Source organism: Amphiura filiformis, chromosome 3, assembly GCF_039555335.1.
Source record: "Amphiura filiformis chromosome 3, Afil_fr2py, whole genome shotgun sequence".
NCBI lineage: Eukaryota > Metazoa > Echinodermata > Ophiuroidea > Amphilepidida > Amphiuridae > Amphiura > Amphiura filiformis.
In genome coordinates, this window is record NC_092630.1 from 56723400 (window position 1) to 56749919 (window position 26520).

Here is a 26520-nt window from a genome sequence, read left to right on the forward strand (position 1 = left end):
TTTTTATGTCTCAAAGCCCACACGCGCATTCATTTTTCTTAGCACGTCCATGTCAGCTGAAACAGCAAATTCATTTTGTATTTCTTTTTTTAAGTTTTTGCTGTAAAATCATGAAATTCTGTGACAAATTTGGATCTAGTTCACGTATTACACTCTAGATTGCGCTACATACTCGCATTTCAACAGTCATGCTTCATGACATGGCTGCTGCCACGTACCGTATGAAATATGGCATGCAGAAACAAATGAAATCAGCACTTGCAAGCTAAACCACAATCACTGACTAGGATATGAATGTTAAATTCATAATACAATTTGATGGATTCTGCTGTCCCATATCAACCACAACAGATGGATTGGGCCCCGGTTGGGCCCAACTGCAAAGGAAAAAGAGATGGGCAATTTTTGCCTTTGAGCATTGCTTTGACACAACTTTTCATTACTTTTACACTATTGTACTTGTTATCCTGCAAGGGAATGATGCATAATATTCTCTGTAATAAAACAAGAATCGGTGATACCATAAATTTGACATGAAATATCAAGCAAAGTCTTGGTTATTTTATATTCAACCCATTATAACTAGATCATTTCTTTCTATATATATGCAGGAAATACAAACTGATGAACAAAGAAATCTCTTGAATGTTTTAGCCAGTCAAACGTTAAGTCCTGTTCAAGAATTACAAAAAGATCACAAACTAACCGATGATGAAGCTTTTGAGTATGTGGAAAGAGTTAAGAAAGAAATGTTAGTGGCAAAAGAAAAGGCAGATGCTGAACGCAAGAAACAGGAGGAGACTTTACACAAGAAATTGAGTGAAAAGAAGAAGAAAATGATGGATCAGAAGGTATGATTTGAAAGAAAATATTTTTTGTCATTGAACAATATGGTTAGAATCAGTGGCAGTACTATATTGTTTTTCCTGGGAGGAGCAAAGTGAATTTCAGAGAGGGGAGTCTGAAAAATTTGCTTGAAATCTGCAATTTGCTGGAAATTTTGTAATTTTTGCTCTTCGGTACTTTTTGCCTTAACTAGTGGCATTTTCTTTGATTTTGTGTTCTGACTGGGAGAAGAAGTTTGAGGAGAGGATGCCCTCTGGTACCGTTACTGGTTAGAATTATCCAAGCAAGTATTCTGAAACAGATTTTTGGTCAAGATGACTTGGATGAATTATGCAAATTGAGTTTTTAAATAAATGTTTGAATTCAAATACTATTTTTAAACATTGTCCACATGATATGAACTCACAGATTTCATCAAAACTTTTTTCTTCTAAAAAGTACTTAATGCCGCCAAAGTTAGACCTTGTTTCTTATCAATTAAATTATTTAGATGGAATGTATAAAACTCTTACTTTAAATTTGTGACAGTATTTTGAGAATAGATTTATCTGATGTTTGAATCACAACAGATCAAATTCTAGTTAAACATCCAAATGTTTAGATATATTTTTCAGTAAATTTGAAACATTGAATTTCAAATGACTATAAACAAAATGGAATACCTATCTATTTGGGAAAAGATATTTCAAACTATTTTATAATGATCTTATAGCTCTTACATATGTTTTTCTTCTTGTGAAACTTTGATCTTGTTGATTTGTCTTTATTATTTTTTAGTCAAAAGAGCACCAGCAACAGCAAGAAAAACTTGAGAAGGGGTTCAAGATAAATCATGAAAGAGACGATATTGGTAAGAACATCGTGTGTGACATTGTTTTGAAAAATATTGATTGGCAGTAGATATAGTGAACAAGAAATGTGATTGTAATTACGACACTGTATTGCTTTGTGATATTAATAATTGACCCAAGATGGTGTGTGCATCTTCTTCTTCCTTATGGCCCATTTAAGTTTAAAAACTCACCTTAATAATGCTAAAATTGGCTTCACTGTCACAATATTTTCTCCATATATTCAGGTTGTGATGACTTCTTGGCTGCCAATTTCACGTTGATGTCGCAACAACGAGATGAATTATTTGAGATAGAAACAGAACTGGACGACGAGGCTGCTAAAGAACTTGAAACACTAAGAGATGGTGTTGTAGATAAAACCAAAGAACAGATTGATCAGAGTAAAGGAGGAATATATAAAGAACTGATGGATAAAGGTGAGTTTCATGTTTACTTCTTGTGCAACAGAATAGGAATATACCGTACTTCAGAATAAAACTGATACATTTTAATCATTAATTTGTTCCTCTTTTGTATGAAAACTTATGTTTAAATTTTAATAACATTTTAAATTCAATATTTAAGACAACTGTGAGATGAAAGGTAAATTGACAAATTTTAACCCAGTTGAACTACTGCTTTTGTTACAGTGCCTCTGATTGGTTAATTCTGTGTGACCAATCAAAATAGAGCTTTTAGATCTCTTACTACTTTTAAGCTTAATCCCCTTCACCTCTACTGGGCATTCTTACCATACCTCTAATTGGCTTAAATACATGATATAGGCTTCTTTGTAACCAATTACAATAGTTTTTAGAAACTGATTGTCCAGCATATTGTGAATGTTACTACTTGATAGTATTTTATGGTGTTTTAAAAATAATTTCCAGAAAAAAATTAGAATTCTGAACATGAACATGAACTTATGTCTTAATGAAAACCAAGGGATCAAATTGTGCTGAAACATGATCATAACGTGTTCATATAATGAGTAATGAACGATACATGCTACTGACTGACTGGGATAAATTGTGCAGTTTATGAAATTGATAATTTATTTCATTGATTTTATAAAGCTTTGGTGAATTCATTTTGTTTTACATTTATTTGCAGGTTTAACAGAAGACATGAAGGATGAAATCCTTGAGCAACACCAGAGGGATGTTGAGCGATTGATGGAAGAACGAGCGGAGCAGAGGGAGAAACAAGAAAGAACACTCAAGGTAAGAATTTGAGATGAAAGCAGATCCGTACCCAGAGGAGGTGGTGCTAAAAAGGTCCGCTCTTACCCAAGGAGGCCCAAATTAATTAGACAAGTTTACAAGGGGACCATTTTTCCATTGTAAACTGTTCAAAATAGCTAATATAAATATCCATTTTTAGGGGTTAAGTTCACTTTTGCAGGAAGCATGGGGTTTTTTTGGGGGGGGGAGTTCCACATTTTGGCAACTGCGCACCCCTACAAAAAAATCCTGGCTGTGGGCCTTGATGGAAGTGCACAATTTAAGTTGTGAGCTGACTCCATCTTACATCTGTTATATATTATGTGTATATTCATATTAAAAGGATGTACTTGTAGGCTGCTATGTGTGTAGTAGCCGACATGTGTATCCTTTTGAAATGGATGTACATATGTACTTTTATTAACTTGATTGGTATTTTTGGTTTTCTCAGAAAAAGCTCGCAAAACACAGGCAGGAATGGGCCAGGAAGAAACAAGAAGAAAAGGTTGAACAGGAACAAATTAGAGAACATGAGAACAAAATGGTGGAGTAAGTACTGAAAATGGGCTATTCCTGTTGAAATCCATACCCCCCTATGGAAGACATGATTCCCACATGGGTGTGAATTTCAAATGGGGTTACCTGAATCTGAATGGGTGACTCCAATTGAAATTCACACTCCCTGTGTGAGATCCCTCTGCATTCATTGGGCAAGTGAAGTGAACCGCAATTTTTTTTCATGCGCAAGCTCTTTTTTCAAAAACTTCACCCTGAATATATGCTGTCAAATTCACTATAAGATAACTATTAGTTTGTTTATATCTTTAAAGCATGATACATTTTCACAATTGGCATATTATTAGTCTCCTGTAAAAGGTATTTTAATACTTCTGGTCATTTTGCTCTAAAGAAGCACTAATTCAAAGCTTTCTAATATAATTACAGTAAATTGTTAGCCAGTCAAATGGCGATGTCAGAAGATGAGCGCAAACGGATTATGGAAGAGCATGAAAAACAAATGGTAGCACTAGAGAACAGCCTTTCATTAGGTAAACTAAGACAACGTCGTTTGATTGAAGAGAAACAAGCCGCAAGGAAAGCAAGACAGCTACAAAAGATGGAACAAGAACACTCAGAAGAAGCATTGGTAAGTGATGATGAGGGTGATGATAATGACAACTACATTGATGATTATTAAAGTAATTACCAAGAGGTGGTGAGAGTGGAAGCCGGAGGCACTACATCAGTAATAACGGTGTGGCACACTGGTTAAGGTCTTTACTTTGGTATGAGAGGTCCCTGGTTCAATTCCTTGCAGGACCAAAAAAATTCTAATCCACTTTCCCCATGGCTCATCTGTTAAATGTGGGAAAGATGACCCATAATGAAAAACCTTGTTACAGTTGGTTCTAACAGGGATCAGATATTGAGCCCACTTGTTGGCTACACATGCCTGTCCTGTAAAAATGCTTCGACCAGCTATCTACGGCAGCCCCCTTCACCAGATCACTTATGCCTGGCCGAAGATTCGTCACCGTTATCTCCTAGATTTCAGCTGCTAAAACAGTAAAGTAATTAGACAGGACTTCTTACGAAAAACACAGATCATGTGCGACCGTGGTAAACAAAGACACCACAGCCAAGCATACAATGTGTTTGATGAGCGTGTGGCGTGGTATGATTGTTCACATCATGTATCATGTTGCTCTTACTTGGCACATCATATTGAACACTATGTCCATGGCATAGATGAATACACATTCAAATTGCCAGAAATTGATTGGTTGAGTATGTTGTGGCATGCGACATTTGTTTTAACTTATTTCCGAAAATTTCTGATCAGCTCCCTGAAATGGTCTATGGCATAAGCTGGATCAGAAAAATAGATTTTGTTACAATAAATCAACTTTTTGTCTTAAATTCACCTGTGTACTGTTCCAATTTTTTTTCAAATAGCGACAAATGCGCCGAGCTCAGCTAGATAGTGATGAAGAAGATTCAGCTCAAGAGAAACAACAAGAATTGATAAAGAAACAAGTCCAGGAAAGGATAGATGTACTATACAATGAAGATAATGAACAACTAGAAGAGCATCAAGAACAAGTAAGTTATTACATCGGGTATGAACGGTATGAATATTCATGAGGCATTGAACCAAATAGCAGCTAACCTTTTGATTTTTGTAAACAGTCCGGTCCGACTGCCTGCCCAAGAAACATTGCCAGGCCAGACAGCATGTTGCCTGTGCAGGCAACAGAGACTTTGGTTACTCTTCCGAATTGGGCAGACTAAACCCTAATTTATTGTTCATGGTGATTTTATAAAAGATCTGGGATATTTGTCTTGTATGCACATAAGCTTAAGGGAAGGGGTATGAACGTTTGGACAGTATTTATTGTGAGACATTAGAGCACATCAGACATATCGAATTGCATTCTGAATACGAAGAATGTCCTTCTGATATCAAATAATTTTGCATTTTTGAAATTCGCAATGTAATACACATTTTATGGCAAATCATTAAAAATTGATATTTTGATATTTAACAGTACTCAAGTAAACTTTATAAATCTGATGATTTATACTTAGCGATAATGTAGGTGGGATGAAAAGCCAACGATCAATTGAAAATGTTGACCTTTCATATTGAAGATATGGATTTTTTTTCACAAACACCAAAAAAATTAGGTCTTTTGGGAAAAAATCCATATCTTCAATATGAAAGGTCAAAATTTTCAATTGATCGTCGGCTTTTCCTTCCAGCTACATACACTTTAAGAATATATCATTAGATTATATAAATAACAAAAACAATTTCTAACGGTTTTTCGAAAATTTAATTTAAATATGCAAATTACCTTTATTTTAATAACTAAGTGATTGGGTTATTGCACTAATGACCTTCCGTACTATTGATCTATAACCAATAATTATAAAACATTTTCTTTCAGGTCCGTGATGAGATGGTGAAAGAAAGAGCACAATCTCTACAGAAACAAGAAGAAAAAATAGGTGCTTTGATGGCAACGCTACAGTTACAAAAGGCTAGAGAGGTGAGTCAAACATGTTATGTCTGGCCAAGGGGTTAGGCAGTGGCCTGTCCAGTTTCCGCCAGTGTTTTGGATAGGTGATCGCAGACTTGGATGGCCTGAAGAATGCCTAAGTCTTCCATAACCTGTCTGAAACAAATTGCAGATGAGATAAATTTGTAGCAGTCTCCTTTTAAAGTTTTTAAAAATCAACATCTTATAGTCTCTAAATGAAAAATATGTTGGTTGTTATTTGCTACATAGTTGCTCAGTCACTAGATATTTTTTTGGGTTAAGGTCCACTTTTGGGAAATTCCATACCCCAAAAATCCTACACGCAGGCCTGGAGTTATGGTAAGGATAAGGCTGAAGGATAAACTGGAATATGAAGGATAAAATGGAATTATTATGTAATTTTTGGCATACCCATATACCAGTGTAACTTACACATATTTGAAAAGGCAAAACTGAACAACCACAAGATGCAAGTAAAAGCGTGTTTCTTCACTTTTAGGAAAATGTATTTACGAAACAATATTTAGTCAGTTATCTTTATGTAAAGTGTGTGTTGCTGAAAGCTAATTTATTCATTTATTTCAATTTACATTTGTCATTATAAATTGACCTTTCTCAGTTAATCCAATATAATTTCTTGGTTAAACTCAAGATGTTGTCATTTGATGTCACATCGATGTGCACATTGTTTAGCGAACATTGTTACTGCGCATTGCAAAGTCGGTGTGACGTCAAATGACAACATCTTGAGTCTAACCACAAGGAATCATGGGATTTACAAAAAGGGTCAAATAAAAAGAAAATAATAACAATGTTTATTTCTATTTATTTCATTACAGATTGCAACAATAGAGGAACAACAGAAAGCATTATGGAAATTAAAACTTGAAATGTTAGATGATATGACAGAGAAAGGAGTCATCAAGAATTCAGAGTGCAAGAAACTTGTGGAAGCACATGCTAAGGTATAGTAGGATACTATAACAGGTTATAAATTTAGGAAATTTGGGGAGGCTGGTGCCATCTTGTTACAAGAGTTCAGATGCTGCAAAATGTGATATGTGGTGTGAACATAAGCAGATATCACAGTGCTATAATGCTCAATGGGTCGTTATTTATTACAGGAGCATTCCATAATCTGTCCCCTTACTGTATGCCCTGTACGATGCATAAGTGTCACAAAATATGGTTCAAATTGACATGCAGCCAAAAAAGGTCTAATTTCCAGTGGCATATTTGTGACCCGGCAGCACAAGCGAGCCGTAAATTCCCTCAATTGTATTCCGACTTACGGTGTAAAATGTGTACGAAGGTCGTATTCATCGGTCACTTAAGCTGGCGCGACATCTGTCTTATTTTGATAGTCACAACACCAATCAATAATCCTATTATTGAAGTGGATAATAAGCTGTCTACCTTAGATGGCTATAGAACTTTTAATAGCTCTGGTCTTTGTTTGCTTTTGCTAAATCCTTTTCAAGTGGTGGGTTACCAGGCATTGTATTTTGTATAGGTATGCATAACCAACAATTAACAATGAGAGAACCTTCTTAAACCTCGTTGACTTGGGGATGATTTGAAATGACCGCCAATTATGACTGTTTGATATTTATTGCCAGCAATGTGGAAAAAGAGACACACGTAGAAACGAAAAAAGCTATAATTTTGTTGCAGGAGCAAAGTTTAACAAACCATAACCCCGCTTCTGGATATCGTTTGAAGTCAAATGATATACCATTTTTAAGTTTATGATGTTTATTTTTTAAACACGAAATAAAACAAAATTGACCGGGGGGAGGAATTTACGGCTCATTCGCCATGGACGGTCACATTTCAATAACCTATATTAACAAACAAGTTCAAAATTTGATCTGTAGAGTATAAGTTCTTATACCCAATATATTAAAAGGTGATCACTGATTACAGAATTGTGTAGTGACAGAGGAGTTGCAGCAGATACGCATGTTTGAGATTCTAGGTGACATGCAGAATTTGAAAGCAGGTAACCCAGCACACAATGCTACTAGCTTGTAAAAGTATCCCCAGCTAGCGCCTGCGTAGCTCATTTAATCTAAAGCAGCCCATACACATTCAATTTTATTGGGCAATATCAAAGATGCTAGATGCAAAATCTACCATTGTGCACTGCACACACGATCATTAATAATGCACAACATGTAGATTTTGTATCTAGGGTCTTTGATATTGCCCAATAAAAAAATGGACATGTATTCGCAGTTGCACAGATCCGCCATCTTGCTATGAAAACAAGCTCCTCCTGCAAACACATATGCAAAATGTTTGCAACGTGTACGCGGTAATTAAAGCATGTGTTTGACAGGCATATGCACACTCAGTACGCACTTTGCAGGTAGAACCGCGTTTTGAGATGACTGTGCGATCGGCGAAAGGGCTGTTTTACTACAACTAGGCCCAAGAATTTCACTTGATCTTATGGTTTCTAAATTCTCTTAAAATATACAGGAAGCAAAAGCTCTAGAGGATAAAATCCAATCACAGAAGGTGAAGCAAGAGAAGGAATTAAGGAAACGACTGCAGGGAAAAATGGCTGAGAGAGAAAAGTCATTTCTGGCCAGACAGGAAAAGGAATTAGAAGATCTTTGTAATCGAGAAACAAATGGTGTAGCAGAGAGGTTAAAACGAGTGGCATTGAAACATAAACACATGGTGCAGATTGAAGAATTCAGGTACGTCATACATTTGCATAAATTGTAGACTGTAATTTTTTTAAACTTTGGTGAATTACAGGGGAAAACATGGGGGTTGAGCAGTCCTGTTATATTTCACTTTTGTTAACCTGGCTTATTGATAATGCTTTGATCATAGAATGTCATAGCATAGCAAACCCATGCGTTTTAAACAATATTGTAATATGGATAAGTGACTCTTTGCTGGACATTGCAAGAAACTTATATATTATTATTAATCTACTTTTCAAGCAAGAGGATTAATCTGTTTGTGTGTAGGGGGGTGGGTGGGTGTGTATGTGCATTAGTGTGGAGGTCTGCAGTAGCCCCCAATTGCATGCCAAATACATTTGAGAGATATGTCAGCTATTGTGCATTCTATTACCCTCACGACCCATTATTCAAAATAATGGGTCCTCACGACCCATTATTCAAAATAATGGGTCCTCACAACCCATTATTTTGAATAATAATGGGTCAAGCACATTCTACGCATAGCATTACGCTTGGTTATGCGTACAATATTTCCGTGATACGCCCGTCACTATGCATACGCGCTCCACCTGGAATTTAACAACATAAAATATTTTCATATATTTTCACAATTTCCTTGAGACATTTTTTCATAAAATGTTCTCATCTATATCAAACCAGAGAATACTGTACCCAGCAAACAATGGTTATAAAAGGTTGTCAGAAACGTTTCAATGTCCGGTTATATAAAGGGTATATTAAGGGTATGAAATGTTTTCATAACATTAAAAAACATTTTTGGATAATCTACTGCCCAGCAAACACAAAAAGGTTTTATAGAAAACGTTTAAATGTCAGGGTTATGTAAAGGGTATAAAAACGTTTTAATAACATTTCAAAAACATTTTTGAAAACTTGGTTCAAAACATTCTAAACAGAATGTTATTTTGGGGTTGAAAAAATATTTTGTGAAAAATGTTTGCCCAAAATATTTGCAATAACGTTTTCATGACCTTTACTTTATATAGGCCTAACCCGACATTTAAATGTTATTAAACCGTTGTGAAAAACATCTTAAGAACATATCTGTGTTTGCTGGGTGCAAATATTTTAACATAATTGCAAAAATAGTTTACAATTTTGCTGGGTACTGTCTTCAGATTTGCCATGTCTTGTTGTTGTTATGATAATCATGTTCATTATCTTGTTTTCTTTTGTACAGGCATAAAATAGAGATTGAATTAAGTCAAACTTTAGAAGAATTAAGGCGATACTTTGAAGTTGCAAGATTAAAGCAAAAGCAAGAACAGGTAAGATGCAAAACTGTTTTTTTCAAATCCAACTGAAAGTATTTTTTTCCAACTGAAATTATATTTGGCTTTCTTTAAGACATATTGAAATTATTGATTGATCTGCCTTTGATTTGAGAGTGTGTATTTTCTCATAAAAAACTATGTTTCATTATGCTTGCATCTCCTGGGTCTCCCAGAGGCCTCCTCTCTACAAAGGAGCTCAAAGGGCTAAATGATACTTGCCAAAACTCTTAGAGAAACAGAATGGAAGGTCCTGTTCTTTAAAAGTAAAAATCAAAAGTAAAAATCAAACAGATGTATCATACTACTTCCAGGCCATCCCCCCCCAAACAATTGTGTAAAAGTACTAAAAAAGTCTGTAGCGTATGCTTTTTAGGCCAAAAAAGGTCCAGATTTTGGGGTGTAGGTCCACTTTTCACAAAATTTCCCGCTCCCCCAGAAAAAATGCACACTTTTTCAAAATCCTCACCCTCAAAAAAAAATTCTTGCGCAAGAGCCTGGCTAGTTCTAAAACACATCAGTAACTTTGATAAGAAATATCTTCAAATCAGAATCAATTGTCTTTCTACCTTTCTAGGAGCTTCAATTTTTGGCTGCTCTCGTTAAGTATGGCAAGTTTGATCCTTCTGAGCTACGGAAGGTGCTACAACTTCTCTTCCCATCTAAGACAGATGATGAGATACAAGATATGATGGCTAGATTGTATGACAAAGATGAATGGGATTCAGAAGAGGAAAGAAATGAGAATGGGTATGTCTTGCAAAGGTTTTCTTTTTTCTTCTTTTCAGATAACAATCATGCATTTAATACAAGGCAGCCGCTAGATAGGCCTATATCATAATGTGACCAGATTTGGTCCAATCAGGCTAAAGTCGCCAATAATGAAATTGAGATGTAGGCAAAAAGTGAGGAGAAAAAACAATAAAAACATAAAATGGTCATACAAAAGGTTTAACTTTGCCACCAAGTATTCAAGAGACCTACGGATTCAACATCAGTAACTGTAGGTACTGAAGAAGTTAGTTATGATAGCAACTCAATTTTCAAAATTTCCGACTTTGGTTTGAGTGGATCAGATTGGGTCACATATATGCATCTGAACTCTCATTTGTAGTAGTGTATAATTTAAGTGTGTGTTTTGCAGTTTCTATCCTTTTTTACCTCTTTCACTTGCATACAATTTCTTCTTTGGTAACCATATAGTGATTTCTTTGGTAACAAAACGACAATGATACACACCTTGGGTTATACAATATACAGGCCTTGCTGTTTGAGTCCATAGATTGGTCTCCATCGCCACTGCTCAGCCAAACTGGATTTCTAGTGAGCGATTTTCCACTCAAATTAGACACTAAATATTGTTTGCCGCAAATTAGAGTCACGCGGTAGCCGTGACCAGCAAGTTTTTAAAAAAAAAAGACTGATAAAGAAGACTAATAACAGATGCTCCTTGAGACTATATTTACAGCTAACATTAAAACACTTGACTTCTATTGTTCGATGTTATTTTTCGCTGGGTACAAAATGTGGCTAAAACCATGCTAAATGTTATTTACAGTCCCAGGTGTAATATCTTGACAACTCATTAATTCAAAAAGGGCCACCAATCCTACAGTCAATTATTGTTCGTAATAAACAAATGTTTTTGCTTCCATTTCAAGCGGTATTTCATAGCGAAAATTAGTTGCAAATCATACTGATCCAGAATTTTTGGACACTGCTACAGGTCTACCTGGTTATCACCTTCACACCACTTTTTCAGATTCACTTCCAATTATACCCTAGCAATTTCTGAAATACCTTACATACAAATTCGAACCCCATTCGCCAAAAAATCAAGTTTTCACAATTCTTTTGTTCTTTTGGACGACACATCAATTCATATAATAAATATTGTACATCGACACGCTATTTCACAGCCGACTCCGTGGTCTAATGGTAAATGACTTGGACTCCTAATCTGGGGACTGGAGTTCAAATCCGATGACCAAATTTTTTTTTTTTTTTTTACAACCTTTTATTAAACAATTAATTTTCGTTCATCAAGAATAACATAATTTTAAACATCTGGTGCTATTGTGATATTTTTTTTTATCAAAGCAAGATGGTTTATTCTCAGGGAAATTGTTTATTAAAATTACCCCCGAGACTGCAGGGCTTGAAGAATGAGGGAAATTAAAAACCACAAATCGCGAAAGACCGCCAACAACCGCCGCTCAATAGGGATGTCAAACTAGATTTCCCCGCAGGGCAACAAAGAACCACAAACCGCGAAATATGGATATCCAACCAGTTTAAAAGACAAATTAGCCACCGATAGAGGCCAGGGCCTGAACAAGTAGAGAAATTAAAACCACAAACCGCGAAAGAATGCCAAAAACCGCCGCTCACTAGGGATATCCAACTATATTGGCCCGCAGAACTACAAAGAACCACAAACCGCGCAATTTGGATATCATACAAATTAAAACCACAAACTGCGAAAGACAACCAACAACCGCCGCTCAATAGAGCCATCCAGCTAGATTGCCCCACAGGGCTTCAAAAACCACATACCGCGAAGTATAGTTATCCAACAAGCTTAAACTATAAATTAACCCCCGATAAATGGTAGGGCATAAAGAATGAGGGAAATCAAAACCACAAATCGCAAAAGACCGCCAACAACCGCCGCTTAATAGGGGAATCCAACTAGATCTATAAATCTAAATAACTATCAACCGCTGAAATTTGGATATCCAACTAGATTTCCCATTGAGACTACAAAGAACCGCACACCCAAGTATAGTCATCCCGATAGAGGGTAGGGCATGAAGAATGAGGGAAATTAAAACCATACTGTCCGTTTTCCTATACACAATACACAGTGCTCTCACCATTGACGCGTGACCTCTACAAATGATGTATGTTGGAAGAATGGACACTTGCCTAGTTAACATCACTGTGTGAAAAATAACCAGCCAATATTTAATTTATTCTCCAAACTTCTAGCAAATATATTTCTCTAACATGACCTAAAATTACAGCTAGGTTAGATGTTCAGAAATGGTCGCACTTTTGTAAAATATGAGTGAGGGCAAAGCATAGCTAGCTCATAGCTAGCCAATTCCCCGTGTTAATTGAATGGAAATTTGACCGAAAATATTGAGCTATATTGGTAACGGACCGCTCCGTTCTGAAGGATGCCACAAAAAAACCGGTACAAGCTACATTTAAACTATTCTAAATAGGTTCTAGAAAATATAGTTTTGTAACATGTCCTAAATTTTTAGCTAATTTAGATGTTTGGAGAGGGTCGCACTTTTGTGTTTTAGGAAGGATATGTAAGCGACAGATAACACCAAAAATATGAAGAAATTATTTCCAAACCGTGTTAAGTCAACAATCATTATGTTGCTCATTTTGAAGAATGCTGGTTAACAAAAAGCAGATCATTGTCTCATTTAAGTAAACAAAGGTACACATACCATTGTTTCCTTTAGTTTCCTTTATAATCGGTTACCCAACTGAAGCTATAATACCAGCTTTATTGCGATGTCGCACATGAAAACAGACACTTGTGCACAACCAGAAAAGATCCGATTTAATCAGTTGAGCTGTTTCAATGAGTGTTATCTTGGTTTAATAGCTTTTAATGGGGTTTAAGTCCTGCAAAGGTCGAGATGAATTCTACTGTAGACATGACTGCATCATGCTACAAACCGCGAAAGACCGCCAACAACCGCCGCTTAATAGGGAAATCCAACTAGGGCTACGAAGAACTATCAACCGCGAAATTTGGATATCCAACTAGATTGCCCATTGAGGGCTATAAAGAACCACACACCGCTGATATAGTTATCCAACGAGCTTAAACTATAAATTAACCCCGATAGAAGGTAGGGCATGAAGAATGAGGGAAATTAAAACTACAAACCGCGAAGACCGCCAACAACCGCCGCTTAATAAGGAAATCCAACTAGATTGCCCCGCAGGTTACAAAAATCACAATCATTAAAACATAATTATCTTGCTAAGTCGTGGCGCTTAGGCGCTTCCGTAGTACAAGCCTTGCTACATAGTTTCAATTTGAAATCGGACTGACTCTGTGTCTCGCTGGCATCGTCAACATTGGGTATGTGTTGTTCATATTTACATTTCTTAGTTGCCTTGAATAATTAAAGTATATTAAAATGTATATGTATATTAACATTACAGTCACGCCTTGTAGCTGTGACCAGCAAGTTTTAAAAATAAGCGGCTGATAAAGTTTTATTAAATTATTTACTGTCATAAATCAAGGATAACATAATTTCAAGCATCTATTTTTTGTTTTGTTCGTTTTATGGAGTACTTCGTAACCCGATGACTTTCCAAGCTTAGAGCTGCTTGGCTACATTCATAAAAGAAAGAAAATCCACCAAAAAACGTTGACAACGTAAAAGAAAGCAGCAAGTTTAAAAAGCCCCCACCTCGGCTCACTTTTTGAAACTTGGTCCCATTTTGAATATCAACAGCAAATCGGTGGTTTTAACGTTTAAACAATAGCATCATTGCCATTAACATGCCTACTTGTTATTCGTTTAATTCAATCATTGGTCATGAACTTAATAATTATTATAAAACAAAACATATATAGGATATTGGCCAAGAACAACACAATAACCTTTCTGATCGTTCCAGAATTATGCTAACAACTTAATATCGCATCGGCACATTAAAGATACATAACACTTCTGGAAATAATTTAAGTTGATAATTATGACAAAAATTAAATCAGTATCTTTTACAAATGGGACCAAGTTTCAAAAAGTGAGCCGAGGTGGGGCTTTTTAAACTTGCTGCTTTCTTTACGTTGTCAACGTTTTTTGGTGGATCAATTTACATCCAAAGTTTCAGCACTTCCAATGTATTTGATTTATTGTAATAAATTCGCCTTAAACCCTGGGAACGAAAGAGAGGGTGTCAACATTGCGTATTAGCATTTCATATCGGTAGGAATGATCTATCAGACTAGACCTAGGCATGATCACATCCACTCAGTGTCATAACACAATGCCTGTGTGGTCTAGCCTACTAGCTACTGCTGGTATTGGTAAGAGGCTAAACTGCTCCCTGCTAGATGTTTTCACAGAACTTTTTCACATATAATTTTGAACTGTGTGTCAATTAAACTGCCATTTAAAAAAAAACTTTATTGTTTGAATAGTTTCTTGACTATACAAGAACAAATCAATTTTAAACTATTTTCAGAAAAAATACTTTTACATTCAAAAGCTAATGAAACTAGTTTGTTAAGATAAGAGTGCAAGGCAGTTGAGTTAAAAGTTTAATTCTTTCACTGTTCTGTGATTGTCATGTAATTGCGTATATGGTATACCAAGTGTGTGCCTTCATCAGATATCCAGCTCAAGTAAAAACCATTTGCAGCTACGATGTTAACAGCTGACCTACCATTGTACTAGTGAGTGATTAACCATGTTAACCACTTGCCTTTAAAATCTAGACAACAAGGCCTGAATATACATCTTAACCTTGTATTTGAAACTCTCCCAGTTACATCTATCCTATCATTATATCATTAGAGTTCTTCAAAGTTTCATAGGTGCTGATCAGTTCATCCGTGGAAGTACTTCCATGGTTCATCATTCTCCAATAAATTTCTGCTGATAATTTTTTCCATATTTTCACATTTTCTTCCACTACCCCTATATAACCCAAATTTGAATCATTTGCTCACCATTTACAACATTAATTAATAATATCTTCTGTGGACATTGTCTCTTTGATCCTCCCTAATTTTCTTGCTTATTAATACCATTAACCATGTTAACCAACTAAATAACTCATTCATTATTCAATCAATTTGCATATCGTCTGCAATCCATTTTGTCTGTTCAATGTGGCTCTGTACTTAAATATCTAGGGGCCTATTTAATACTCTGCTATCACAGGTCACAAAGACGAACCAAGAAGACAACAGACAAAAATACATCATCTCTAGAGGACAGAATGAAGGCAACCTTAATGGGGGAGACACTGCAGACGAATCAGTCAGAGGAGAGGTAAGTTGACCTTTAACCTTTCACACTTGACCCTTGAAATTTATATTTTTTTAAGAAGGGAAAGGTTATTGCCCCTGACTGCAGGTGTCTGTAAAATTATTAGCATGACAAAATCACTCAAGAATAGGCCTAAACCTATTCAGAATTAAAATTTGCAATGCATTGTGGGACAGGATTTGCAGTTTCTGTACACATTGAACTCTGACCTATCAGGAAAATTGTTTTTGTGTGTGTATTCTGGCGGTCCAACATCCGGGCTATCTCTAGTCTCGGGCCCAATCTGCATGAGGCTCGCGGTTTGTTATGAACAACAGAAACCGTCTGTGAAGGAGGCTACATAGCGATGTTGCTGGAGTGACCTTCAATTTCGGAAAAAGCGATACTCGACCATGGAATCTAATTTAAGTTTGTCAGTATATAAACGGTAAATCAAGTAAGTTTCTTCCACTCTGAAGACTTAGAAACGGTTGTTTGATTCCACTGACTATTTGCGGTCGAAATTTACATAACACCAATGACAGAAATCATCAACAAAAATCGAATCAGGGACTTGTTTTCACTCGAACATCATCAACCGGAAGTGACGTGACACGGACCGACAGAATAAATATATTGTTTTAAATGTTTTACTAGGATAAAAAAAAAAAAGTAAACATGGCTATTTCATAAATTAATTATTTAAAATATTTCAATGATAACATTATTACAGGCCGTGTGTCCTGAACTCGCCACCCTTAGCGTTACATGACAAATATTATGAATTTTTACACCAACCGGGTTTCTAATTAGATTATCTCGACAATCATCAACCCTAAACTAGCAAAAGTATATATTTTTGGAAAGCTGATGTCATAAGCAATTCAAATATATGCATTTCAACTCATTATACAGGGTGACATGCAAGTTATACAGGGTGGAATCAAAAAGTTATTGATAAAAAATGGGTCACTCAATGCATTGCTTATTACAAACTTAAAGTAATAAACTGGAAGTAAACAACATTCATTTGGTTAGAGGATATGGAGAGCCAACTGACTTTGGAAGAAACCGAAATCCAAGCTGTTTGGTAATCTCAGAATATAGGGTGTCCCAAAGTATGTTAGATTTTTATACAATTCAACATATTTTGAACCTAAACATTTTCCCCCTAACCCATACAGAAAAAATATGTCCATATTTAGATTCCTCGTCAAATTTCCCTTCGGAAAATCTATACTTTGACTATGATAGGATAAGTAATTCAAATTTTACAGTAACTTTTAGATTTTGAAGACATTGCATTACTTACTACAGTGTTTAATATGACAACGGGTAGTTTTGTATGGAAAAGTTTGTATTTTCTAGACTAAACCAATCATAAATGATTAAAAACAATTAGTAGAATTGTTTAGCTGTAAGGCCATGAGTCTTTTAGATGCTAAGTAGAGTCCAAATCCAATTTACAGCCTTTACAGAAGCAGATTACGCACTAAAAATACCAATCCCATAGAGTTTGTGTGTACCACATCCCCCACCACCACATCCCCCACCACCGCCACCCTGCCCATTCTGAATTCCATGAAGCACAGTGTCAGTATTAAAAAGTTCAAGTATTTCTTTTTACAGGGTTGAAAGTGCATTTTATTTAGCAATAAAATGATACCACAAGCATGACAATAACTTCTTGCTTGACAGAGATATCATCATTTGTTTTGAGTCGACTTTGGCAAAATGTAACGCCGCCACCTTTTTTTGGTGGCGAGATCAAGACACACGACCTACAATAATAAAAAAATGAATGAATAATAATTAAAGCAATTTCCCGAAAGAGTTCAAGGTGTACCAAAACTGCCAAAACCGTCCCACAATGCTTTAGGAATTTGTAATGCTGATGTCACTTATAAATGGTTGTTCCCAAATAGTTTTGAAAGAAGCCAGTAACCCTATCTAATTGCATTGGGTTTTCTATACGAGTATATCAAATTTTATACAGCTAATCATAATACAGTGTAATTTTCGGAATAAGATGCAAAGAAGGTACTAGATAGGGACTTAGCCATGCCTCATTGCACTGGGTTGGAGAGATCCCCAAAGTAGATTTCCTGTTTGGCTTTTTCCTTCTCTTCTTCCTATTACCTCCTTCCCTACCCTCATTAACCCCTTCCCTTCTCTCTCTCTCTCTCTCTCTCTCTCCACCCTCATTTTGTCCATTTCCATTTTCCTTCTTCATTTTTATCCGTCCTTTCCTTATTTTTCTACTCTAGGTGGGGAGGTTGCCCACCCAAGAAAGTCCTAGCTATGCTATTGGTAGTAGATATTCTACCATTTGCAGTAACATACAGTAGCACACAATATCAAGCAAATAAAGCTTTAGCTGTATCAACATCGACTACTCTCAAGAACACTAAAATAATATTCTTCAATATGTTGTATTATTTCAATCTTATTTCAACAGCACTCTGAAAAAATCTAAGAAAGTTGACAAGAAAGGAAAGCTAGCCCCACTGAAAGCTGAAAAGAAAAAGGCTGATCCATTTGCAACTACATTCAGTGGGCCGGCTCTACCCAGCATAAACCACAGACCTGAACCTCTAGGACGTACTGCAACCCCTGACGATGATTCTGAGATAGATAGAAGAGCTAGGTATGATACCAGTAGTGATGAGTATGATGATGATGATGATGCAGATACAAAAAGGAGGATTAGACCTGCTAAGAAAAAGATGGATTATACATATTGAGTAATGAACTTTTTATAGTTGTTATTATATGTGCCTTGTTATTCTCTGTGCCTTAAAGAGCTTTAAAGTGAAATTTTTTAGACAGTTTATTCACCTGATAGCACTGGCAGGCATATATAAAGGTACATCACTGTCAGGGTGTTAGCCAGCCATCGGTACACCCACGCACCCATCATTTTGGACGGGAATTTTGCTCTTTGGACATGCAAGACTAATTCTGAAAATGATGCTTGAATATGTTTTGTGAACTCAAAACAAGACCAGACTAATAAACCAAGGCTATAGCAATAGCTATTTGAATTGACTGAACTCCCAGAAAGTGCAAAAGTCTTATCCTAAGACTCTGATCCCTGTCATCAGTGTTTGAAATAAGGTGGACCCTGTGCAGTGGCATAACAAGGGGACAAAAAGGGAGAAGTCTTTCTCCCCCTGTGGTATTGTGGCTACTCCACTGGCCCTTGACCCAAAGCCTGTGAGAATCCCTGCAGGCCTACCTTGCAGGGCATGTAAAATTTGTAACCAAAGTCAGCAAGATGGATTCTATGCTATATTCAACACCAATCCATGACATAATTTTACCAGTTGCTGATTTGAGAGTCTTACAAAGTGTCACAAATTGTGGACCAATGTAACATTCAAATTTTTACAAATTTTGAGTTTGAACCTATGAAATGGATGAGGGCCCATAGGTTTGAAACCCAAAGGCCCAGTTGGCCCTTAAAGAATTTGGCTTATTTCAAACACTGGCTGTTATCAATTTTTACTGTTATATTCATCGGTTGCCTTACAGTAGTGGGATAGTAACTCTCATTTTCTAAAGAATATCCTCCCAACAGTTAAGAAAATGATCTTTCCAAGACCAAGTGTACGCATCAACACACTAAAATGATCACTTATAGATGGATAGCATGAGATATTAGTATACGGGGATGAGAATTTTGTTGTTTTGTATCTAACTTTTTTTGTTCCTGGAAAATTGAGAAACAACAGGAATAGAAATATGATGAGAGAATGAGTCAGACTCCACCACATTTGCGTGCCACTCATCAAGTGAAAATAGTACACCTCCAAATTCTAAGATTATTTGAGGGTAAAATGCTTAGGTTTTTATGTACATTAATTTCAGTCCCCAATTCTATATGTCAAATTTGCAGTATCATTAAACATGTTTTATGGTATCTGATAACTGTATGGCCACAGAGCCATAAATTGTTATTTTAAAATTGGTTGATTCCTACTTGTCTCACCTCAAATTAGGTCTTGAGAGGAATTAAAACCATACAAAACCCACCATTTTGATTTTGATTAACAAGCAATACTATAAATAAGTCTTTCAATAATTAATTAACCACCTAAATGCTTTTTTTTTGCATGATAAAAATGATGTCTTTGTTTTCATGTCACTTCTGTCTTTCACAATTTTAGTGCAGTGCAACACAAAAATGTTTTTAAAACATAAACGTGTTATAAATGCATTTTGGTCAAAACGTTTTAATAACATTTGAATGTCAGGTTAAGCCATCTTAATTTAATAGTTTGTCTCAAAGCCCTTCCCAATTTGAAAACCTAATGAGGAATGCAGTTTTTTAAGGTTATTCTTTTTACTTTAATTTTGTTATCTGTTGGACAATCTTTTTGATAAAAATAGACCACCTTTTCATCTCTCAAGGAGGTTTCACTGTGGTCAGCGTGAAGAATTTTATGGAGATTTACGATTTAGGCTATTTCGACGTCGCATGATGTCAGACGTGGTATTTTTGTGTGTGGATTTGGAAAATAAAACGGTGGAAAAAAATGAAATTTACTCAATCCAGCAGGAATAATGCGCCAAAAGTGGTCGATTTTCCTAAATGCGCACGGGGGCTTTGAGATGAACTAATAAAGTAAGATGGCTTTATAAAGATCATGCAAAAATATTTTAAACGTTTTATATGAAAAAGCACTACTTCAAATGTTGTCAAACTATTTTGTGCAAACATTTTTGCAAAATATTTTGTCAGTACTAAAATAACATTATTTTAGAATGTTTTGCATCAAAAATATTTTCTAAATGTTATTAAACTGTGTTATACACTTGACATAACCCGATATTTAAATATTTTCTGTAAAACGTTTTGTGTTTGCTGGGATGTGTGTGACAGAAACATATGTAACAAAATCAAAGGAATGAGTCTAATACTCTTAAATGTCAACAATTTTCAGTTTGATTTGTGTTCATAGTAAGTCATTTACACTAAAATGCTAAAGTTTGGTTTAAACCATAAATTTGAACTTCTGGATACAACGTTATTGGGGATTTCCCAACTTTAAAAACAAAGTAAAAGATAATAATGCATCACCTGGTATTAAATAACTCAAAATCAGTATTACAATATTTAAAGGCCACTACAAACTCTGAATATTCGACATAAAATATTTGATGTAACATATTTACGTTATTTTATCTATTCCCAGTAATGTTTTAAGTTCTAACGAATGTTTGATTATGCAAAATCAATAACATATGTCACATAGTTATATCTGGTAGAAATATATTATCGATTTTGGATCATCAAACATATGTCAGAACTTATATATTACTGGAAATAAAATGGGAATGGATTAAATAATGTAGATATGTTACATGAAATATTCTACATCACCTAAAAAGTCTGGAAGGTCCTTTAGACTCATTCTTTTTGATCTGTGTACCCAACAAACACAAAAATGTTATTAAAACGTTTATTAAAACGTCTTAATAACAGTTTTTAAACATTATTGCAAAATACTTTGGGCAAACATTTTGGCAAAATATTTTGTTAATAGTCAAATAATATTCTGTTAGAATGTTGTCAATCACATTTTCAAAAATGTTTAATGAATGTTATATTAAAATGTTTTTATACCCCTGATATAACGGGAGATTTAAACCTTTTCTGTAAAACGTTGTGTGTTTGCTGGTACTTTGGCTTCTTTAATGCATAAGTTTGTTTTTCATATGACCTAGAAGAAATAATAAATTTAGTAACCATGTGTCTTTGAGAATTGTAAAAAAAATTACCTCAAATTAATTGTTATACATGAATTGAAAACAATCGTGGTAAAGTAAAATGCCAAATACCTTTTAGGCATTGTTCTTGGGTAGTACCCCAGTGACGTCAAGTGTGTCCCATCTAACCTTGTTTAAAATAATATGCGCTGGATGCTCAGTAGTATGCACATTTTGGAAAAAGGAACTTTTAATATGTTGTATTTTAATATTTATGATGCATATTTATTCAATGAAATAGGTGCAATTATGCAAATTTGCTTATTTTCCTATTTGAAATTATTACATAAATGAATTATGTGACGTATGGACATTTTCTATTATGCGTTTTAATTTTTAGTAGTTAATTCATTATTTCATTGATTCAAATGTTTTACATTGTATATATTGTATGTAAAATCATGTATTGTAAACATTAAATCTGAAATAAATTTTGTTTTACAAAGAAAACAAACAAACAAAAAATACCAAATGTAAATGTGCTATTCTTTGCAAGTGGACTGCAAAAGTTATTGTAATTTTAAAATGATAAAGTATACACAGCACACCTTAATTAAAGTTTGATATATCTGCAGTTGAAGATATTGAGCAAAACAAATGTGTACAAATCTTGCTGGATAAGGTACTAGGGGACCCACCAAGCCAAAAGGACTTTAGAAAAGGTTGATTCCACTGTATGGATACAAGTAGACATTCTCAGTTTAAAGAGATACTACTGGATACAGGTGAAATTTCTGAATCGCTCAAATCCTGTTGAAAGCCACTTCAACTACAGTATTCCGATAAAGTATAGTTTTACCTATCTGTGGTGCACCATTCTTAATTAATTTATAGGTAAAAATGTCAAATTATGTCATATTTTGGGCTCTACATGAATCAACATAGTAAAAATACCCATGGGCACTGCAATGTGATTGGCCTCTGGCTCTTCAGATCAAAGTGTTGCACCTGCCTGCGCCTCACCACTCAGTGTAACCTATTAAAAAAGTTAGTTTTCAAGAATTCTTTCTTTAAGTTGCTTGAGTATCTATGAGAGCTTCTATGACTGGGACCAGATAAGATGAGACTGATGAACAATGCACTCGAAGAGCACACAAATTTGTAATTTTATAATGTTAAAATGTAATTAGGACAAAATTATTTCTGGCCTAAAACCGGGACAGAAGAAGATGCACATTCCAACTTATTCCAACATCCTCTTCCTTTTTAGGTCGTCCGAAGGAAAAGACCTTATGGCATCACGAGTCGTGTGTCCGTCCGTCCGTCAGTGTGTGAGTGTGTCCGTCCATTTGACAATTTGGTCTCAAATGAACAGTTCAAATCCTATTGCAACCGAACTTGGGTCATAGCTGCACTATGGGAGCTTATGGGAACCCTCATTTATTGGTAGTGTTCAAGGTCATATGCTGAGGTCAAATGTCATTTGAGGTCTTGTAAATTGGCTGAAAATACAAAATCTGGTCTCACATGAACAGTTCACATCCAAATGCAACCTAACTTGAGCCAAAACTGCATTATGGGAACTTTCATTTAATGATGGTGTTTAAGGTCAAAGGTCATTTGAGGTCAACTTGTAAAATTGGCTGGAAATGAAAAAAGGTGTTTCACATGAATATTTATTATGCATGATGTTCACTTCCCGTAACTTAGGATGACCTATCAGCAGGGACCACTGTCCCTATTTTTTTTAAAGTTATTGTATTTGTTTTCTCTCAAAATTTGCCCCCCCCCCTAGATTCTGGGCCTACTGTGCCCTGTGGTAAATCCGAAATGTGCCGGTTGAAATATGGTAATGATATCAACACAATAAACGACCCATCTCCAGATTTGACCAATTTGTTCAAGTTTGTCACTGTGAACTACCTGCCCTCCCTGCCCTCCATGGTTCAAGCTAGTATGAATATGGATGGGATGGGGGAGGGGACGTCACTACACAGAATACCACCAGTTATGTTGAACTTTTTAACATGTGATATTAAATAAACATTTCAAAACAACCACGCAAACAGTTTTAGTGAAGATGTAGTAGGAACTGGGGTACCCACTTAGTCGATAATGCGGCACTGCATATAGGCTGTTAAGACCCCTTCCCCCCGTTTTTCAGCATCGTTGTTGCCCTAAGACCCCACCATAGGCAGTGGCGTAGCCAGGATTCTGGAACCGAGGGGGCACAACTTGTAAATGTACCGACGGAAATATGTTTTACCGATGGAAGTTGTGATTTGTTGACCCAAACATTTTTTGCATGGTTTGAAAAAGTGAAGAGCAAAAAAAAAAAAAAGAAAAAAAGGATAGTAGGCACTATTAACATAAAAACACATAATTTTTATGTGTAATTAACAATTTTTCATCATTTTTTACAATTCTACCCTTTTTCTGTCACCCTGGGTGAAAAATAGTCTATTGTTGACCCTTTTTTTTCACCAACGCCTTCCGTCTACTGACGGCCTTACATGAACCGACGGCCATGACGAGGGGGGCCACCGGCCTCTGGCCCCCCCACTGGCTACGCCACTGACCATAGGTGTAGATCCTGCAGTGGCGTAGATTTCTTTTTGACATTGGGGGGATGGGGTTGGAAATAATTTCTTGAAGTATAGTGAATCCAGCACTCTTTGGTAACTGAATAAGTTTATTGTACAAATGTGTGAAAAATTTGCCATTTTGAAACTAAACTGATAAAATATGGTGCAAAAGTGGAATATGGGCGCGAAGCATACAACAATTTGCACTTTTGGGGCTAAAATGGCCAAATATAAGGTTAATTTGGTCAGAAACCCACATACAGGCCTCAACATTGGGGGGATGATTGTACCATCCGCCCTGGCAAAATATTGGGGGTGGGTGGGATTTATCCCCGTATCCCCCAGGGATCTATGCCTATGAAATCCTGGGGGGATAGGGGACAAATCTGCCAATATTTTGGCAAGGGGAGATGGTCCATACAATCATGCCTCGGGCTGCAATGATGATGCCTGTATGTGGGTTTCTGACCAAATTAAACTCATATTTAACCATTTTATCCGGGCATTTTATAGTCCCAAAAGTGCAAATTTTTGTGCATTTCGCGCGAATTTATTCCACTTTTGCACCATATTTTATCAGTTTAGATTCAATATGCCAACATTTTTCGTTTGCGACAACCATAAACTTAGGGGGGCTGGCATTTTCTTCGGAAGGGGGGGTTCCCAAATATGTCGGTGACCGGAAGACAATTTTTTATGACCCCCCCCATCGCTGGTTAAAAATTTTCGACCCCCCTATCGCGGTCGAATAATTTTATGACTCCCCCTTCCAAGTACACAGACTCAAGAAAAATTATTCATTGCCGGAACTAAGGCGCGGAGCGTGTCAAAACTTAAAAGTGAAGAAAGTGTGTGCAGCGCGTTAAATTTTTTATTGTAAGTGTAAAGAAGGCGCGCGGAGCATGTAAAAATGTTGCATAGATTGTATGCACATTTCGATTGCGAAGTTAAAGAATGCACGCGCAGCTCACGAAAATTTTGAGTCACCAGCCCTTAATAAAAAAAAAAAAAAAAAACCCCTATTTTGGGTGTTAAAAAATTATTATAACCCCCCCCCCTATTTTGGTCTGAAAATTCTATGACCCCCCTGTATTTTGGGACCCCCCCCTTCCGAAGAAAATGCCAGCCCCTTAAGTTGCTGGATTCACTATCCAAACCCATCCACCCCAATGTCAAAAAGAATTCTACGCCACTGGACCCACATTATTTTTCGAACATAGGCCTACTCTCAGTCACCCAACCCATATAAGGGGTGGTGTAATAATTATGTGTACCCCCGGGTGGTGAATTCTCAAAATGGTCTCCCCCCTTTTGACGTGCCAAAAAATCTTTGCCCCCTCCCCTTACACATGCAAGATTTTGGGGAACCTGAATTTAAAACCTTAAATTGTCTTATCATATAATGCGAGTGCAGCGAGCAGGAAATTTTGCATATTTGAATGTGTTCCTAACGTTTTTCTACGTCTTTTTAGGGCGTAATATAGAAACGGTACCCAAAATATCTGTGCCAAGAATTGCTTGCCCCCCCTTTCGACCTGCCAAAATCGCTTGATCCCCCTTTTGACCTGCCAAAAATGCTTGCCCCCCTTTTGGCCTGCCAAAAATCTTTGCCCCCCTAATTCACCACCTCGGGGTACACATAATTATTGCACCACCCCTAAATATTTCCATCCAAAGGCCCATAGCTTTATATGATTGAGTTGGGTGAAAGTGTCGATTTCTATAAATAGGCCTCACTGAAGTGTAAACTGAAGTGTCTCAATGGAAAAATGTGAGGCTTATGGGAAATCCCCGTTGCTGCCATATTAACACAATTTCTATTTATAAACCAAGTACAGTTTGTGTGCATGTACAGTTTTGTAAACAGAGTTTTCACTTCCGGGTTTAGAGCAGTAGATACTAGCACTTGTCTACGGACCGAAAATCATGGATATGCTGTTTCAGATTTATTTATTAGCTATTATAGCCGTTTCATCGGCACTAGGGTTATATTTTCATATGGGGGGAACAGAGAGGCAATGTTTTATAGAGGCAATTCCGGATGAAACTATGGTAATTGGTAAGTATCACATACAGTCGTGAGCTCTTTTCTTTACATATACACAATTGTATACAATTACAATCAAACACAGGCTGAACAAGCAGTGCGTACATAAGTCTAGTCATGACAGTAATTAAATCTAGTTCCAGAAAGGGAGAGTTCACAAATAGGCTACTTTGGTAACCTTACACATGCAAGATTTTGGGGAACCTGAATTTAAAA

General features: G+C 36.1%; 1 protein-coding gene across 1 annotated transcript in view; it reads left to right on the plus strand.

The window, feature by feature from the left end:
* The window catches only part of LOC140148799 (limbin-like), a 53833-nt gene extending 35123 nt beyond the window's left edge, over window positions 1-18710 (plus strand). The window contains exons 13-26 of the mRNA XM_072170872.1: window positions 612-851; window positions 1624-1696; window positions 1925-2116; window positions 2793-2902; window positions 3354-3451; window positions 3848-4049; window positions 4859-5005; window positions 5854-5955; window positions 6786-6911; window positions 8431-8654; window positions 9850-9937; window positions 10518-10690; window positions 15874-15984; window positions 18419-18710. Of these exons, the coding sequence (XP_072026973.1) occupies window positions 612-851; window positions 1624-1696; window positions 1925-2116; window positions 2793-2902; window positions 3354-3451; window positions 3848-4049; window positions 4859-5005; window positions 5854-5955; window positions 6786-6911; window positions 8431-8654; window positions 9850-9937; window positions 10518-10690; window positions 15874-15984; window positions 18419-18704 (2172 nt within the window). The 3' untranslated portion in view covers window positions 18705-18710. The remainder of the gene's footprint in view (window positions 1-611; window positions 852-1623; window positions 1697-1924; window positions 2117-2792; window positions 2903-3353; window positions 3452-3847; window positions 4050-4858; window positions 5006-5853; window positions 5956-6785; window positions 6912-8430; window positions 8655-9849; window positions 9938-10517; window positions 10691-15873; window positions 15985-18418) is intronic.
* Window positions 18711-26520: the final 7810 nt, after the last annotated feature.